Below are 19,617 nucleotides of genomic sequence, written 5' to 3'. Positions count from 1 at the left end.
GTCTCAGACATCACCACCATCCTCACCCTGATTCCATCCACTGCCACCACCTTTACCGTTATTGATCTCAAGAACGCATTCTTTTCCATCCCCATCCACCCAGACAGCCGCTACCTGTTCGGCTTCACTTTAAAAGCCCGTTCGTACAGATTCTGTAGGGCACCCCAAGGCTACACTGAGAGTCCCAGCATTTATAGCCAAGCCCTCAAGAGGCAACTAGATGCAGTCCAACTACCCGATGGAGTGGTGTTAATACAGTACGTCGATGACATTCTTTTGGCGGCCGACACCACTTCACTTGCCGTCACAGCCACGATTCACCTCCTCCACTTCCTCACGGAGAACGGTCACAAGGTCTCCAGGAAGAAATTGCAATTCTGCCAACCCCAAGTAACGTATCTAGGCCACCTACTATCCAAAGACGGGAGAAAACTTACCCCTGACCGAATTCAGACCATCCTAGAAACCCCTGTTCCCAAAACTCAGAAACAAGTGCGGTCCCTAGTAGGCCTCACCTCCTTTTGTCGACAATGGTTGCCAAACTTCAGTCTCATCGTAAAACCTCTGCTTTCCCTGCTGGCTAAAGATGTCCCCTTCCCCCTCCCCTGGACAACCGAATGCCAATCCTCCTTCAAAGAATTACGAGAAGCCCTCTGCTCGGCCCCAGTCCTAGGAACCCCAGACTACACTAAACCTTTCTCCCTCTACACCCACGAAAGGGAGGGATGTGCACTGTCTGTCCTAACCCAGTCCATAGGCCCTAAACAACGCCCTTGTGCCTACTTCTCTGCCACTCTTGACCCCGTAGCCAGAGCTTTGCCCGCCTGCCTTCGAGCAGTAGCCGCCGCTGCTGTCTCCATCCGACAAAGTGAGGGGATCGTGCTCTCGAACCCCCTCAAAGTATTGGTACCCCATGCGGTTGACACCCTCCTGAACCAAACCAAGACTCAACACCTGACTAGCGCACGACTGACTGGTTACGAACTGACTTTACTCGCACCCCACATCACATTGAAACGATGCACCACTCTGAATCCAGCTACTCTACTACCTCTCCCTGACGCTGACCCCAATGCGTCCCCTATACATGACTGCGTGACCCTCACCGACGAACAGACCAAGAGTAGGGTTGACCTCCGGGACACTGCCTTCCCGGACCCTGACGGAGAACTGTGGGTGGATGGCTCATGCATCAAGCTCCCCGATGGCACCACCTCAGCTGCCTATGCAGTCACCACAGCCCGAACAGTTGTTGAGACAGCCCGCATCACGCAGCGATCCGCACAGGCGGCGGAACTAATTGCTCTCACACGAGCCTGCATCCTGGCAGCAGGGACGACCGCAAACATTTACACAGAGAGTCAGTATGCCTTCGGGGTAGTTCACCACTTTGGGCTCTTATGGAAAGAGAGGGGATTCTTGACTTCCCATGGCACACCCATCCTGCATGGAGATCTAGTCTCTGCCCTGACCGAAGCAGTCCTCCTCCCCACACGGCTGGCTGTGATCAAATGCCAGGCACACAAGAAGGTGACAGACATTATAGGACAGGGAAATGCACTAGCTGACATTACTGCCCGAACCACAGCCGAGAATAGGTCCACGACCCATATGTACGTGGCCAGGTCACAAACTGAGAAATGGAAGGATGCTAGGGAAACGATTAGGGATATCCAACTAGCCAGCACACCACACGAATTAACTGAATGGGCCCGGGTGGGATTGAAGGACGATGACGGTTGCTGGCGAACTAAAGACTCGAACAAATGGTTGCTACCCGACTCATACTTGATCCCCATGCTGACCATGGCACACTCCCCCGCACACATAGGGTCTGCTCCCATGATCGAACTCATCTCCAAAGTCTGGCACAACGACAAAATCCCAGACTCAGCCAAACGTCTGGTCCAACAATGCCTGGTATGCCTCCAACACAACCCTGGGAAAGGAACTGCTGTACCCCGGGGAGGGTTTGGGGTCCCCAATCACCCCTTTGAAGTCCTGCAAATGGACTACATCCAGTTAGAAAGGCGCCAAGGTTTGAAGTACGTACTTGTCGTTGTGTGTGCCTTCAGCAAGTGGGTGGAAGCCTATCCAACCCACGACAACACCGCTATGACTACCGCAAAAGTACTACTGAAAGAATTCTTCCCCCGATACGGCCTTTGTCGAATTTTGTGGAGCGACAACGGCCCCCACTATGTAGCCGAGGTTATCCAACTCATCTTAAAGGGGCTGGGTGTAAAACAGAAGTTCCATGCGGTCTTCCATCCCCAGTCTGCAGGCTTGGTTGAGCGACATAATGCCACATTGAAGCTTAAGATAGCAAAAATAGTCGCAACTACAGGACTGAAATGGCCAGACGCCCTCCCGCTAGCATTGCTATCAATGCGTTCCACCCCCACTAAACACCACTTGACACCCTACGAGGTCGTTTTCGGGCGGCCCATGAACCTTTGGACTGCGCCAAAGCCAACATCCATCCACGACGTCCCGGACGTCCTCATGTCTGACTATTTGTATAACCTAACTAAAACGTTGTCTGTTATCCATCAGCAGGTGCTGCACGCCATTCCCGATGTTTCCAGGGGCCCCGGACACGACATCCAACCCGGTGACTTCGTCTTAGTGCGTAACTTCCAGCGCACCAAGAGTCTGGAGCCCCGGTGGACAGGCCCCCTGCAAGTCCTGATCACCACCCGAACAGCTCTTCGAGTGGAGGGGAAACGTAATTGGCTGCATGCACACCACTGCAAGAAGGTATCACCGACCCTGACGACCACGGACAACATCACCGCCCAAGAAGAACTTCTGGACAAGGACCGACCATCCCTGCGCCACTGCCCAGATACAGAAACACTTGAGTTAGTGAAATATCCCGATCCCACCGTGCCATCCAAGGAAGGGTATAACTTGCGACGAAAGGAGAGAACTTCGGCTAAGCAGACCACAAACTAAGTGGAAATCTCAGAGCGGTAGCCTAGCCACCTCAAAGGCCACCAGGAGAGAAACTAAACAAAGTCTGTGGTTCTGCCCGCTACCGAGTTCCTTGAAGGTGATGGAAGCGCCCGATATGAAGATGATGGAAGCAACCGGACGTCCGAAGATCCACTACAAAAACCCAAAGACTGACAGAATGCACAGCTCAAAGACTATTACACTTTTCATTACCCTTCTCTTTTGCCTTCTCCTCATGGTCACCTTCTGGATCATGGAGGAGAGCACACCCGCTCATAAGACATTGCTGACCACCGTTCAACCTATCACCATGAAAGAACACCATTTGATCTCACTTTCACCCCAACTCCGAGAAAGACGTAAGGAGTTCTGGAATAACTCTTTTGTGCAGTTGCTCCACCAACACAATCTTGCCGCCAACGCCACTAACTGCTGGATCTGTGGATTGCTACCACATGCCACTGGACACTCAATCCCTTTCATCCCTTCACCTTTTTCTGTCCATGGTTCCTGCCTCGCCTGGCTAATCCTCCTGCAGGAAAGCTACAAGGACAATGCCACTTCCGGCAAAACTGTGTCACACTTCTACCATGGGTTCTGGCTGAACAAAACTGGAAAAACTTCTGCCCTCTGAGATCAAACACTTCCTTTCACATGGACATCCCTGCCAAAGAACGAGTTGAAATGCAAGTGTTCAACAACCCAGCCAGACCTACCTTCTCTTACCTCCGGAAACGAACGTCCGCCACCCTGACAGTGGCCCTATCCGTCATCAACATCACTGGATTTGTGTGCCTCGAAGGCCTGGGGGCGCAGCTGGTGGGCCACAGCTCCTGCCTCATCACCCAAACATTGGACTCAGTCGACCCACCCTCCTTTGTTGCCTCCCCGAATATGTACTTCATCTGTGGTACTAAGGCCTACACCTGGCTCCCGAAAGGTTGGGGAGGCACCTGCTACATCGCTTTTGTCCTTCCACCGACATATGTGGCTCCAGCAAACCATCACCGACAGAAACGTGCCAAAGACCTTGTACAAGCCGACTCCACCGGGGCACAGTTCATGGATGCAGTAAAGGGACTTGTTCCACTCTGGGGCCCAATGGCAAACAGCCGTGCCATCCGCCACTTAACCCAGGCAGTCGAGACGGCGATGAACATTACGGCTGGCATCCTCGCCAACAACACTGCCGAGCTTCAGGCCGTCCGCCTGGTGGCTCTTCAGAACCGCCTCGTTCTAGATGTGGTTCTGGCTGATCGTGGAGGAGCATGCCGCATCATTGGGTCCAGCTGTTGTACCTACATACCGGATAACTCACCCTCAGTCTACAAAGCAATTGAATACCTCCACAGACTTTCCGCAGAGGTTCATCAGGAGCAAGAAGGATGGTCCCTTGGAAGATGGTTTTGGGACACTATTAAAAGTTGGGGATGGAGGCTATTTTCATTTATCCTAATACCGATTGTGATACTATGTGGATGTTGCTTGGGGATTCAGTGTCTGCCACCTTTATGTTCGCTTTTTATGAACTGCATCTGCCCTAAGACTTTGAACTTTGAAGCAGAGCGAATGAAAGCTCTTTATGAGGTGGAAGTTCGTAGTATTATGGGGATAGATCCGAACTAGACAAGCTGGCGAGATATGTTAAAAGGGAGGACTGTGGAAATTTAGCTTGTAACTGAACATTATCTGCGCCATCTTGCCTCTCCCCAGCGCCACGCACAGCGAACGCACGGCCGCCATTTTTAGGCACCCCACTCTCTCCCCTGCTCATTGTCGATCGCCAGCGCGTTCCCCTGGCGCTGCAAGCATCCCCCGCGCGCCGGCCACCCCCGCTCTCTCATACACGGGCCATAAACCCTCTCCTTCTGCGCGACCCTGCCATGGAACCACATCCCACGCCTGACCGACATCCCATACATGGTCATGCATCTCTTTTGATAACCCCCTTCCTCTGCGCCCCATTGTCCGAATCGATCCCAGGCCATCACCTAGCCCTGCGGATGCAGTTTATTGCCCCTACTGTAAGGGAAACACCCCACATCAAAGGGATTACAGTAGATCAAAGCCCCTACCCCCTAAGACCCGGCCGGTCGCACACACCCCCGGGAATTGGCGGAATGTCCAGCTGTGTGATAGCCATCTCCTACTGTGGATGGGGTGGGAACTTCCACTGTAGATATGTGTGGGAACGAGCTCGAAGTGGGGATTCCGAGGATGTTCTTTCATGTTCCAAGACAATCTCAAGAATGTGCCATGTATGATAAACCTGCAATAAAGTCATAAACCTGTGTATAAGAGGCCAGGCCTCAGAGATACAGTTAGAGCATCTCGTGACGATACCTTGCTGTCTGATCTGATGTGTTCTGCTCCGACGGAATAAAAACTTTGTTTCCTGCCTTCCAGTCTCCGGCGCCTGCCTCTTTCATTGGTAAATTATCGAATGGTATGAGAGGCGATTACCGCCGGGCAATACTTGAAGGGTTATCGACTGAAACTGCCGCTACCATTTAACAACCTGTCCACAATTGTGAAAATCGACGCAGCGCCTGTTTCGTCACCACATTGACCGAGCGCACCTTGATTTTTCACATATCGCACCAGAGCACCAAATCTCAAGTGATGCCGTAAGGAGGTGAGGCTGCGTGTTCCGAATTCGACACATCGCTTATCCTCGCAGTAAGGAATCGAAGCTACACTTCTCCTGTGTGCAGCAGAACTGACGCCTCCATTCCCTTGGGACTCAAGAATTGCCGTATCGCTTGTGTTTTCCGACGCTTTCCTCTTCTGCAGCTGTTTTTCATCTTGGATTCTGCCGCATCAAAGGTACTTTGTGCTAAAATCAAGGCACAAATGGAGTTCTATGGACAAACTTGCTGAAACCTTAAAAAAGTGATAGCTTTGCGTATGTATGTTGGATTGTTGTCATTTTGATCTTGGTTGGTTAAGATACAGATTGGTTATTTTCCTAAACTGATGTGGTGACAAAAAAATAAAACAGAATCACAGCATTGACTCAAAAATGTATTTTTTTAAAACCTGTCAGTTTATTCGCCAAGTGAAATCCGGAGAATTGGTAGGATATTGACTAAACAAGGGAATCTGCTAGCTAAAGATTCAACCATCAGTACATTTCTCATTAAGAAAACATAAGAACGTACAAATAGGAATGTAATGTTTCCTACTTACAAAATGGTTAACAGAGAGCAAACCATGATTTCACAAATGTACCCAATGTAGTTCCTGAATATTTACAATTGACAAGTGCAAAAAATTCATGTTCACCACTACTAGGGATTTTATATCAGGGACTACGTTATCTGTTTTTTAAGTTACTAACATATGTTTTTACTTTGTGGCTGGTAGCTCATTAATGTGAGAATTAGAATCAGTCCCCTAAGTTAAAAGGATTGAGAAGCTGACACCTGATAAACCCTAGCTAAGCGTTGTGCACAATATCATGATGGGGACACGGCCATTACGGTAAGACTACACACCCTACTAAATGTGAAACAAGACCCAACTGGAGGCTATAGAAAACTTAAATTTCGCTGTATAGAGTGTGTGTGGAATCAGGTAAGTCCAGGCTGAGGACATGGGTCATCCCACTGACTGAATTTCTTTTATTGCATTTTTATATAGTGCAAACCTGGCACAAGGGCGTTCAAGTACTTTATATAGAAACTCATACTATTTTAAATATTTGTTTTTCTTTTTCATGCAAAGGACGATACATTACTTGCCCAGAATCACAGAATGTTTAGCCAAGGCCAGGATTCAAACCTAGCCCTCCCTGTTCCAGAGCTAGTTGTTCTAGACAGAAGGTCACATCTCCACTCATGAGTTTCAATATATATCAGCAGACTAAAAGAAAAAGCATTACAAAAACTTTGTGATTTGCATGCAAACTAAGAAACTACGCGACCATCATGAGCTCATGAACTTGCTAGCATGTTTACTGAATGGATACCCCACACTGCACTTACCTTACTAGTAGGCAATAAATAATGTTTTCTACCATACAGAGATAAACATGTTACAGAATGTCTCAACTTTTTTTACTTTAATCAAAATGCAGACTATCTTTAAGAATTGTTCCAAGTAAGTTCTTCATAAGGAGATATTGTCCACTACTCATGTCAAATTGGAAGCTACTATCACTATGAATACACATTGACACAACATCAAGTTCCAGGTTTACATGCTAGAGTTAAATGGCATTTGCTACTTAGTTCAAACTAACTATGCCTTTGAGGCACTGAAACTAGAATGATGCAACGGTACCATCCTACAGTGGTTAAGAACAGGCATGTACTCTTGGAGCTTCCATTTTTGGGTTAATTAATGTTTTAAGGTTAACTTAACGAGTTACGACTCAGCTTTCAGACACTGCTTCCTTTTTGTACTTGGGTTTCTCCTGTAATAATATCTATACACACTAGTAATGTAAACTTGGGTGGATATTGGTTTCAACACTTTGAATTTGTACTCCATTCTCCGGTATTCTTAACACACAATTTTTTATGATTGATGATACACTTTAAATATACATTATAACAATTAATTTAAAGAAGTTTACATTTATAGATATTATCACTTGTATTACCTGTCTAACCTGGCACTTAACATCTTCTGTCATTTATTGGACCACATCAATTACTTACACAACCTTGTGCGCATATTTTAGCTTCAAATTTTTAATACTGCACCCCTATTTCTACCTTACAGCTGAACATTTTGCTATGTGGACTTCATAGCAGTCTACATCACTTAAACAAGGGGGAGGCTTTATTTTTACCTAGAGCTTAAGATGCGCCATTGTACCGATATTCAAGGTTCCACAGAAGCTAAAAAAGCTTATTACACAGAGTATTCTTATAAAGGAAAGTCAATTGTAATCTCCAATAGTTTTCACATTGGTACTTCTCTAAGTGACCAACCCATAAATCATTTGCTCCTACCTTTTCTTACCCCTCCTTAGAGAAAACTACTGTCCAGACAATGTTAATCATTAGAAAGATTTTTACTAAAATGCAGAACCATATAGACCTTATCTCTCTATTACCTTCACTACACTGTCCAAGCCTTCCGCCGTTTAACGTATATTAACTTACCCTCAAATCATGTGATATTTGTTCTCCTTACAATATGTTGCAAATGTCATGCTATTTATTATTTATCTATTTGGTGCCTATGAAAATATTTGAGGACTCTACCTAACAAAGATATTTCTATTCAGCTTTTTCCTAAAGTACTATCATGTATTACTTTTTATTTTCTATTTTTTAATTGACACTCTGTATGAATCCAGTAGGGGAGATTGATCACTATTCTTTTTTTAGTATGCAAAATAAACACATTTTGTTTTTTAGCTGATGACACAATTGATTGTGCTTTCAATATATACCTCGTTGCACTTCTGAATGGTGCCAGCATGATTCTAAGGTATTCTACTAACTAATATGCAATCATCAGAGAATGTTTGCATGATCTCTTAAGAAGTCACTCAGTTATGGATCAGGACTTCGATGCCCACTCACATTGGTCATAATCATCAGGCTGAATGTATCCAGACATTACTAAAATATGATGTGAATACATATGGTTTGTCTCCTTTATGTTTCTGACTGTTCTATTACTCACAGACAGATATCACCTGCTAAAGTCGTGATCCGTTTTAAGGAAAGGAAAAGAATCAAGTATTGGCTAATGTATATGTACAAATTCTCTGCACTTAAATTGCATTTTTACCTAACAAGGAAAACCCTAACGTATAAAAACAGATTCATATTTTCATTGTTTGAGTATTTACATACTCCTGTATTTCTTGTCCATTAAAGTGTACCTTTAATAAGACTCCCAAGGGTACATTTTCAACTCGCATTGGAGGGATATTCTGCCACAGATGTACTGATGTGCTCCACATGTGCTTATATGAAATGTCCATAGCTAAGAAGAGAGGAAGGCAGTTTGATGCTTCTTACGAAATGTTCATAAAGAGTGTCTGAGAAATAAACAGGGAGCTTCCATGTGATAACTGGGTTCCCATCTTTATTATCGAAACACCACGCAAGTGCTCTTAACTCCAGAGGAGTGTCACATCTTACTCAAGTGGAATATGTTCTTCTTCGAGGTCATGTGGCACAGTACCATTTTACTTTTCTTAATATCTAGATTTTCCTCCATTTGTGAGTATTAATCCACAGTGAGTACCCTGTGGGCTAACTTTACACCACTATCCACCGATTGCCTCCTTGTATTACCTCCATTTTTAATCCAATAGTTGAAATAAACATATGAGGTCAAGCATATACTTACCCAAAGCAGTGAAAAAGTTATTCTGATCATATAAAATCCACAGGCTACATCCAAGAAGTATGAGACCCAGCAGCTACAAGAAGTAAACAAGGGCAGTATCATTACATTACCTCTTTTAAAGCTTTGACTCAAGAACAGGTTGTGGAATTGCTTACCAGAAATACTCCGTTTAAGAGATTAAACAAATATCTCAGGATTGTTATTTTATCTTGTATTTTCATGGTTTTATGTTGCTGTTTTTGGTATACTTTGAAAACATCTGCAATGGAAAAAAATAGAAAAGCTAAAATTAACAGTCAGCTATCTGATTTAAGCTGCCAATATATCATTAAAACTGACACTGTAATAAGAAAAGGATGCAGCACAAGGTACTGGGTAATGTTCATTGTTCATTCAAACATCAGCTGGAATAAATAGTACCTGTCCATATGAGGGCATTGTATGTAGCCCCCTACTCAGGGGCTCATTATGATGTCTGGCATAATCACTTCTGCCCGACACCGACTTGGTCAAGGGACTGACCGATACCCGGTCGTCGGTACTGACCGCCTCATTAGGATGCAACCAAACACTGTTCGGTCGCATTCCCATATTTCACTATGGGAGCATGCATCACGGCCATAACCCGGCCGTAATGATTGCTCCCATAGTGAAATGGGAGATGCGGTTCATCCCTGCACCCCATGGCTGGCACCTCAAGGTGCCTGCCACAAGGTGCAGGGATCAACAGGGGGGCACCATAGGTGCACCCTCGGCCTCCAACCAGAGGCCGTGCACCAATGGGGGCCCTGCTGGGGGCCCTCAAACACACTTTCTGACATGGTTTCCATGTTGGACAGCTCAGCATGGAAACCATGTTGGAAAGCGTGATTGTAATCTCAAGGGCGGAAAGAGCCGTCCTTGAGATTACAGGCCGGATTCCGACTGGCGGACGGGTTCTCCGAGCCCGTCTGAAGCCAGCCGGAATGACCGGCTTTTTTTTTTTTTGACTGCCTCCATCATAATGAGGAGGTCAGAAAAGAAACCGACCGGCCCATTACGATGCGGCCCTAAAAGTTCCGTCCTCAGGTCGGAGCCTTTACAGGCCATATCATAATCATCCCCTTAGTGTTACCTTCCAAACATTTGATGAAGCGATTATTAACCATCTTATACTATACAGAAACTGCAAAGATTATAACTCTTACAGAGCTAGGTTTTTTAATGCTGTTGCTGACCTTGGTCCATGTTACAGCAAGTGAGCATTAGGAGGGTTTAGTTAAGTACCAGTCTTTGCCACAGTATTGGGCTTACTAGTGTCATAAGTTTTTGAAGAGAGGTAAATGATTGCTTGCCACACCAACTTTCAAAGCATGTGTTGCTTTTGGGTTTGAAATATATAGGGACATTTGTTGATGTAGCTTAAGTAAACATCTGAACAGAGCACAACAACATTGAAAAAACAACTTAACGACACAATTAAAACGTAAGATGGCACATCACAAAAGCAGTCTAAACAGAACGGAAGACAACAACCACAGTATAACACAGCAAAACACATTGCAAAATTGCAGCATATAAACAGAACAGCTCAAAAAAACAAGAGAACATGTCACCACCACAACATTATTGTCACACCTTACCACCTCCAGAATCCTCTTATCAAATAAAGTGATAAAAGGTGTTTGAAGCAAACAGTACCTTAACTTACCACTGAGGATATCAAATAGCGCCAGTCAAAAATGTTTCGTGATCCAGCCCCAACAGTGCTTTAAGGTGCAGGTAATTCATTTTAAAAACTGTTTTCATGGAAGGTCCTTTTTTTAAGAAAGTTTTCTATCTGAATTCATTATCTAAGTGGTTCCAAAGAAACTATTCAATGCACCATTCAACACTGGGTTCTTAGGTCAGGTTTTTATGTCGTACGTCGTACATCTGGGTCTTATGGAATCCTATTTTTTTTAATTCTTTGGATTCAATGGTAACCTAAGTGCTTAATATGAGCTGGTGCTTGTTGGTGCAGGCCACTGGCATTCGTTTTTAAGGACCAGTACTTATTTTTCTGCGTGAGACATTTACTGAGAGCCAAAGAGGGGTAAACAAACAAAGCGGATTGACAGAGGAAGATGGAGAAAGCAGGAGCCTGCAAGAGTGAGATAGGCAGGAAGTGCCTGGTACTGAATTAAAGAGTTCAAATATGGCAAGCGTCTCCTGAAGTAGGGGACGTCCCCCTGCGCAAAGCAAAAACCCCTAAAGGGTTTAAGAAGTTCGATGATCAGTACACGGTTATTTGAAAAAATAGTCGGAGACTATGTTTGGATGGTTAATTTGCTGATATTTAGTTAATCATATCACAAAAGATTAATCCATGAATATTCAAGGTCTCAATCCATTAGTTATAGTGAACCTTGCCCAATGCATTTCGGTCCTATCAAGACCTTCATCAGGGGCATATCTACAAGAAAAGTTTAAAGCAAAGAATCAGGAAGTAACCAAAAACATAAGTTTGTTTCAGTGTTGGTATCATAATGACAAAGCATAAAAAAGCAACTCATCAAATCCGATGTAACAGTAATACACATCCTGAAGGGAAGGAACTGGTGGTGTGGCTCACCAAGATAGGAAAGCAATAAAGAAAGTGCAATGTATCCTTAAAGAAAAATCGAGCCAGAATGGCAAACCAGCATAAAACCAGTAGCGTGCAGAAAAATAGACGAGTGATAGCTATCTCGTGAAGAGTAGCGAAACGTGGCCATACAAGAAATAAAAAAGTGTTTTAGCCAATAGAAAGCAACTAATGTTTAATAAAGTTTCCTCGTGCAAATGAGAACAAAGGTGGTAAAATTGCCGCAAATCAGGAAATGCGAAGGTTAAAAAACGTGTTGCAGTCGGTAGAAAACAACAGCACGCCACAGCCAACCACAACGCTCAACACGGATAGTGCCCTTATCAATTTTTTGTTCTCATTACTGAATTAAAGAGGTCTGATGTGAATTCAAGACTATGCAGCTGTACCGGCTGTGGGCTTCTGAGCAGAGCTGTAAGCACCTGTACTCATTCTTTTACAGTATCCAAAGCCGTCGGCAAGGGCTATGCCATTGCCATAACGTTTTCAAATAATTTTTAAGAGGTTTAAATGATCACCTGAAAAGTACACCATCCAGGGGCTTGATTAAGATGACAGAATGGTGCTGTGAGCTCTCCGCCGGGCCATATTAGCAATCCTAAGGCATCCTGATGCCCAGTGCAGCCAGCTCAAAAGCCTGATTCAGGGACAAGGGGGGATGCCCTCTACTTATGGGGAAAACACTGGCAGCAGGCTTAGAACTTGCAGAGGCGACCTCTGATTTAAGGTGGTAGGTGAATTGTAGCAAGTTGGCCACTGGCGGGGAGGGCCGTGCTGGTTGAGAACGGGACAGACCCCCTGCCCAAAGTGAGACTATGGTGCTGGAGAGAGCCAACCAGTAGCAGCATGAAGAGTCCCAGTCACTGAAAGAAGATAAGGTGCTCTCCATAGTGAACAGGCCAGGAAGCAACCAGACAAGATTAGTATTCACTTAGGGAGAGCAGTCGGCAGACAGGGTACTCGGAGGCCCACTTTGGAGGAGAAAAGGCCCTGAGGCCCTGAGGCCCAGAGGAAATTGACAAACCCACAGCATGAACAAATCGCCTCTATCAGGGGAGCTTGGATCCTCTAGCAGATGTGACGGGCCAAGCCATCCCAATGAGATAATCAGTCAGTAGCACCAAGAGGCTGCCTGCCGGAGCCCCAGTCTGCAGGTGTTGAGACCCTGGGAGATGAGCTGAGGCTCTAGGAGTGAGGGTGAGGCTTGATGTTAGAATGGGAAAGACCCACCCCATTATTTTATAAAAGTATATATAACTGCCATACAATGGACATTCTCCCGCCCAACCCCGAGGCAGATCTGGGGTAATTTCCCCATCTGCCCTCCCTGGGAGGGAGGGGGGCAGAAAGACTGTTGTACCATTTACTTGGGTGAGCATGGTCAGGCCCATGCAGGGCAGCCTCACCTCTATATGTTTTATTTAGTAACACTCGCTTGCATCTAGTGGGCTTTCTGCCCCCCAGGGTGGCAGATTGGGGTAATTACTACAATGTGCTCCAGTGGGTCATAGAGACTGATGTACCATTTATTTGGGTGGGGTTATAGCCATGCCCATGTGGGCAGCCCCCACCCCTATATATCATTTTTTTTAATTCCCCCAGGGGGCAGATTAGGGTAATTACCCCAATCTCCCTACCAGGGGGTCAGAAAGACCGCTGCTTCATTTAGTTGGTGTGGGGGCATGGCCACCACCCCTATATTAAAATTAGAAAACCTTTCCATGTAGTCTAGTTGGCTTTCTCCCACCACGGGGGCAGATCAGGGGTAATTACCCCCATCTGCCCTCCAGGGGGACAAAAAGACTATTGGCCCATTTACTTGGGTTGGGGGCATAGCAATACCTATGCTGGGCAACCCCTACATTTAAAAATGAAATCCCTGGCTTCTAGTGGGATTTCTGCTTCCTGGGAAGCAGATCAGGGACAATTATCCAAATCTGTCTCTCCAAGGGAGCAGTAAGACTGTTGCCCCATTTAGTTAGGGTGGGGACATGGCCATGTCAATGTGGACAGCCCCACCCCATATATTTTTATTTTTATTCCTTGCTGTCTAGTGGGTTTTCTGCCCCACCCCAGCAAAGAATCAGGAAGTAACCAAAAACATAACAGTTTGTTTCAGTGTTGGTATCATAATGACAAAGCATAAAAAAGCAACTCATCAAATCCGATGTAACAGTAATACACATCCTGAAGGGAAGGAACTGGTGGTGTGGCTCACCAAGATAGGAAAGCAATAAAGAAAGTGCAATGTATCCTTAAAGAAAAATCGAGCCAGAATGGCAAACCAGCATAAAACCAGTAGCGTGCAGAAAAATAGACGAGTGATAGCTATCTCGTGAAGAGTAGCGAAACGTGGCCATACAAGACATAAAAAAGTGTTTTAGCCAATAGAAAGCAACTAATGTTTAATAAAGTTTCCTCGTGCAAATGAGAACAAAGGTGGTAAAATTGCCGCAAATCAGGAAATGCGAAGGTTAAAAAACGTGTTGCAGTCGGTAGAAAACAACTCGTGCTCAATGTGGTATCCTCATGCAAATAAAAACTGAGGTGGTAAAGTTACCGTGAATCAAAGATAAACCCACGAAAAAAAGCGGTGGTTGAAAACAAAAGCGTTCACTGAGTGCAATGAGTTAACAACGATAAAGTCAATGATAACCAGGTGACCGGGTATAGGATTAAACAAATATACTAAACGGTACAACTTACAATGGACAGCGTGTCACCAAGGTTAGCCCGAGTTCCCCATTTTTGGCAATTGGAGACGCGAAGAGTTTTGGGGTTATATGAGCATAGCGTGACAAGTGAAATAGAAAGAAGACTAGTGCTGAAAACAGTGGGCGCCATGTTAGAATGTCTTCAGTGTAATGGAATATTAAAGATGGATAAAAGGTTACAATGACGATGAAAATAAACAATACAAGGAGTCTGAATAGATAGGATATGAGAAAGCAAGGATACACGAAAAGTTAGTATAAAAACATAGTATTGAAATATAAGTAAATTAAGAGTCAGAGTTGTAAATAGAAGATAATGAGAATAGTGGTTGATAATAGTCAGCCAACTTAAAATCATGGTCCTGGAGACCGTTGAAACAGCCGAAGGAAGAGACGTTCACAATCTTCTTCTCCAAAGGGAAAAACACTGGATTAAGCTTCTGAACTCCATGAAGCCTTATGGACTCAACGATCGCATGGAATTTTCGTATTATTTGTGAAAGATCTCTGTTCATACTTTACATTTCCTGAACCTTTTTCCTCTTCGTGAGATTGTTTTATTTATTTTAAATTTCCATTTATTTTTTGGCCTTTGAGTTTTGTTTATTTCTTGCTGACTGTGTTATTGTTACATTTTAAACTTCTCAATCACTATTCTCAACCTTATATTTCAATACTGTGTTTTTATACTAACTTTTCGTGTCTCCTCGCTTTCTCATAATTCCTATCTTTTCAGACTCCTTGTATTGTTTATTTTCATCGTCATTGTAACCTTTTATCCTTCTTTAATATTCCATTACACTGAAGACATTCTAACATGGCGCCCACTGTTTTCAGCACTAGCCTTCTTTCTATTTAACTTATCACGCTATGCTCAAATAACCGCAAAACTCTTCGCGTCTCCAATTGCTAAACATGGGGAACTCGGGCTAACCTTGGTGACACGCTGTCCATTGTAAGTTGTACCGTTTAGTATATTTGTTTAATCCTCTACCCGGTCACCTGGTTATCGTTCACTTTATCGTTGTTAACTCATTGCACGCGGTGAACGCTTTTTTTCGTGGGTTTATCTTTGATTCACGGTAACTTTACCACCTCAGTTTTTATTTGTGAGGATACCACATTGAGCACGAGTTGTTTTCTACCGGCTGCAACACGTTTTTTAACCTTCGCATTTCCTGATTTGCGGCAATTTTACCACCTTTGTTCTCATTTGCACGAGGAAACTTTATTAAACATTAGTTGCTTTCTATTGGCTAAAACACTTTTTTCTTTCTTGTATGGCCACGTTTCACTACTCTTCACGAGATAGCTATCACTCGTCTATTTTTCTGCACGCTACTGGTTTTATGCTGGTTTGCCATTCTGCCTCGATATTTCTTCAAGGATACATTGCACTTCCTTTATTGCTTTTCTATCTTGGTGAGCCACACCACCAGTTCCTTCCCTTCAGGATGTGTATTACTGTTACATCGGATTTGATGAGTTGCTTTTTTATGATTTGTCATTATGATACCAACACTGACACAAACTGTTATGTTTTTGGTTACTTCCTGGATCTTTGCTTTAAACTTTTCTTGTAGATATGTCCCCTGATGAAGGTCTTGATAGGACCGAAATGCATTGGGCAAAGTTCACTATAACTAATAGATTGATACCTTGAATATTCATGGATGAATTTTTTGTGATATGATCAACTAAATATCAGCAAATTAACCATCCAAACATAGTCTGCGACTATTTTTTCAAATCACCGTGTACTGATCATCGAACTTCTTAAACACTTTAGGGGTTTTTGCTGTGCGCAGGGGGACGTCCCCTACTTCAGAAGACGCTTGCCATATTTGAATTCTGACAATCTAGAAAAGAGAGTGATACCCCAGCAGCACGCCACAGCCAACCACAACGCTCAACACGGATAGTGCCCTTATCAATTTTTTGTTCTCATTACTGAATTAAAGAGGTCTGAGGTGAATTCAAGACTATGCAGCTGTACCGGCTGTGGGCTTCTGAGCAGAGCTGTAAGCACCTGTACTCATTCTTTTACAGTATCCAAAGCCGTCGGCAAGGGCTATGCCATTGCCATAACTTTTTCAAATAATTTTTAAGAGGTTTAAATGATCACCTGAAAAGTACACCATCCAGGGGCTTGATTAAGATGACAGAATGGTGCTGTGAGCTCTCCGCCGGGCCATATTAGCAATCCTAAGGCATCCTGATGCCCAGTGCAGCCAGCTCAAAAGCCTGATTCAGGGACAAGGGGGGATGCCCTCTACTTATGGGGAAAACACTGGCAGCAGGCTTAGAACTTGCAAAGGCGACCTCTGATTTAAGGTGGTAGGTGAATTGTAGCAAGTTGGCCACTGGCGGGGAGGGCCGTGCTGGTTGAGAACGGGACAGACCCCCTGCCCAAAGTGAGACTATGGTGCTGGAGAGAGCCAACCAGTAGCAGCATGAAGAGTCCCAGTCACTGAAAGAAGATAAGGTGCTCTCCATAGTGAACAGGCCAGGAAGCAACCAGACAAGATTAGTATTCACTTAGGGAGAGCAGTCGGCAGACAGGGTACTCGGAGGCCCACTTTGGAGGAGAAAAGGCCCTGAGGCCCTGAGGCCCAGAGGAAATTGACAAACCCACAGCATGAACAAATCGCCTCTATCAGGGGAGCTTGGATCCTCTAGCAGATGTGACGGGCCAAGCCATCCCAATGAGATAATCAGTCAGTAGCACCAAGAGGCTGCCTGCCGGAGCCCCAGTCTGCAGGTGTTGAGACCCTGGGAGATGAGCTGAGGCTCTAGGAGTGAGGGTGAGGCTTGATGTTAGAATGGGAAAGACCCACCCCATTATTTTATAAAAGTATATATAACTGCCATACAATGGACATTCTCCCGCCCAACCCCGAGGCAGATCTGGGGTAATTTCCCCATCTGCCCTCCCTGGGAGGGAGGGGGGCAGAAAGACTGTTGTACCATTTACTTGGGTGAGCATGGTCAGGCCCATGCAGGACAGCCTCACCTCTATATGTTTTATTTAGTAACACTTGCTTGCATCTAGTGGGCTTTCTGCCCCCTAGGGTGGCAGATTGGGGTAATTACTACAATGTGCTCCAGTGGGTCATAGAGACTGATGTACCATTTATTTGGGTGGGGTTATAGCCATGCCCATGTGGGCAGCCCCCACCCCTATATATCATTTTTTTAAATTCCCCCAGGGGGCAGATTAGGGTAATTACCCCAATCTCCCTACCAGGGGGTCAGAAAGACCGCTGCTTCATTTAGTTGGTGTGGGGGCATGGCCACCACCCCTATATTAAAATTAGAAAACCTTTCCATGTAGTCTAGTTGGCTTTCTCCCACCACGGGGGCAGATCAGGGGTAATTACCCCCATCTGCCCTCCAGGGGGACAAAAAGACTATTGGCCCATTTACTTGGGTTGGGGGCATAGCAATACCTATGCTGGGCAACCCCTACATTTAAAAATGAAATCCCTGGCTTCTAGTGGGATTTCTACTTCCTGGGAAGCAGATCAGGGACAATTATCCAAATCTGTCTCTCCAAGGGAGCAGTAAGACTGTTGCCCCATTTAGTTAGGGTGGGGACATGGCCATGTCAATGTGGACAGCCCCACCCCATATATTTTTATTTTTATTCCTTGCTGTCTAGTGGGTTTTCTGCCCCACCCCAGGGGGAGCAGATCAAGGGATAATTACCCCATCATCTCCCCTAGGGGGCCAGAAAGACTGTTTCCCAATTTATTTGGGGTGGGGGCATGGCCATGCCCATGCTGGGTAGCCACCACCCCCACAAACCTATGGTTTCAATAATCCCTGATGTCTAATGAGTTTTCGGACCCCCCCCCCCCCCCTAGGGAGCAGATCAGGGTTTTTGCCCCATCTGCCCCGGGGGGGGGGGGGTTGCAAAAAAACTGTTTCCTATTTCTTGAAGGGGTGGGGGCATAGCTATGCCCTCATTGGGCAGCTCCCACCCCTAAAAGCCTATAAAATTAATATTCCCTGGAGTCTAGTAGACTTTCTGCCCCCCAAGGCGGTAGATCGGTTGTCATTGCCCCCATCTGCCCCCCAGGGAATGTAAAAAGGCTTAAATAAAAAGTAATCAAGGGCAAGCACAAGCCGTTGCCCTAAGGCCGCTCCCCCATCCCTGGTGTGTCATGGGTGGATCCCTGCTTGGGTATTGCTCTCCTCTGATGATCCCTAAGCAAGGATCCATTGCGCAGAGGTACCATTGGAAAGGGAAGATTCTCCCCTCTTCAATGATACCTCTCCAGTTAGAATCAGTGCTCGGAGTTGAGATATCACCCTGCTGATTCAGTGAAAGTAAAACAAGTCTATCGGCTCATTTTACTTTCACTTTCACTGCGAATACGTCAGCGTGCCCTGTGAGCCAATCATCATTGCAGTAAAAAAAAAAAATCAGACTGCTCAGGAAGCTCTGCCGCGCACCACAGGGGCCTTTATTTACATCCCCAGTGTCCGCCAATGGCCGGCACCTGCACTGGGGAGGTAGGGCGAGTGTCGGCCATTTGCTGACACCCGTACTTAAAAAGTTAAGAGAGATTTAAGTCTATTCTTTTGCAGGTTTCGCAGTGCCAGAATCAGTGAAGACCATGGATGCTGGTATGCTGTCAACTGGGAAGACTGGACAATCAAGACTGGATTTGTTCCAGGAAGCTGGACAGGATTGTGCAGGTAAGTCTGACAACCGAACAGGGGCTTTCTTCTGCTGGTGCTGAGTTACCAATTGACGGGCAGGGCGTGTCAGGCGGACATGCCTTTCATAGGCTTTCATATGCTCCGAATTCAAAATGGCCCCCTGGAAGGTTCTAGAAGGTTTCGGATTCAAAATGGCCACCAAACAGGTTCCAGAGGTTCTTAAGGTAGGTAACCTAGTGGAGGTGGGCCAAAACTGAGTGGTGGTGAAGTATGTGGGCAGATGATCCTACTGTCCGTGACTACACAGTGTTGTGCATGACTACAATGTTTCATTGGACCCCTAGTGATCTTGCA

At 45.3% G+C, this 19,617-nt stretch overlaps 1 protein-coding gene across 1 annotated transcript in view; it reads right to left on the bottom strand.

Annotated features, from left to right (window-relative positions):
- TSPAN19 (tetraspanin 19) overlaps positions 1-19,617 on the bottom strand; it is a 232,643-nt gene that overhangs the window by 199,920 nt on the left and 13,106 nt on the right. The window contains exons 2-3 of the mRNA XM_085652962.1: positions 9,432-9,535; positions 9,277-9,349 (exon numbers count right to left, since the gene is read on the bottom strand). Of these exons, the coding sequence (XP_085509088.1) occupies positions 9,277-9,349; positions 9,432-9,497 (139 nt within the window). The 5' untranslated portion in view covers positions 9,498-9,535. The remainder of the gene's footprint in view (positions 1-9,276; positions 9,350-9,431; positions 9,536-19,617) is intronic.

This window comes from Triturus cristatus, chromosome 4_1 (genome assembly GCF_964204655.1).
Source record: "Triturus cristatus chromosome 4_1, aTriCri1.1, whole genome shotgun sequence".
NCBI lineage: Eukaryota > Metazoa > Chordata > Amphibia > Caudata > Salamandridae > Triturus > Triturus cristatus.
Note: the sequence above shows the minus strand (reverse complement) of the source record. Positions and strands in the feature narration are given on the sequence as shown.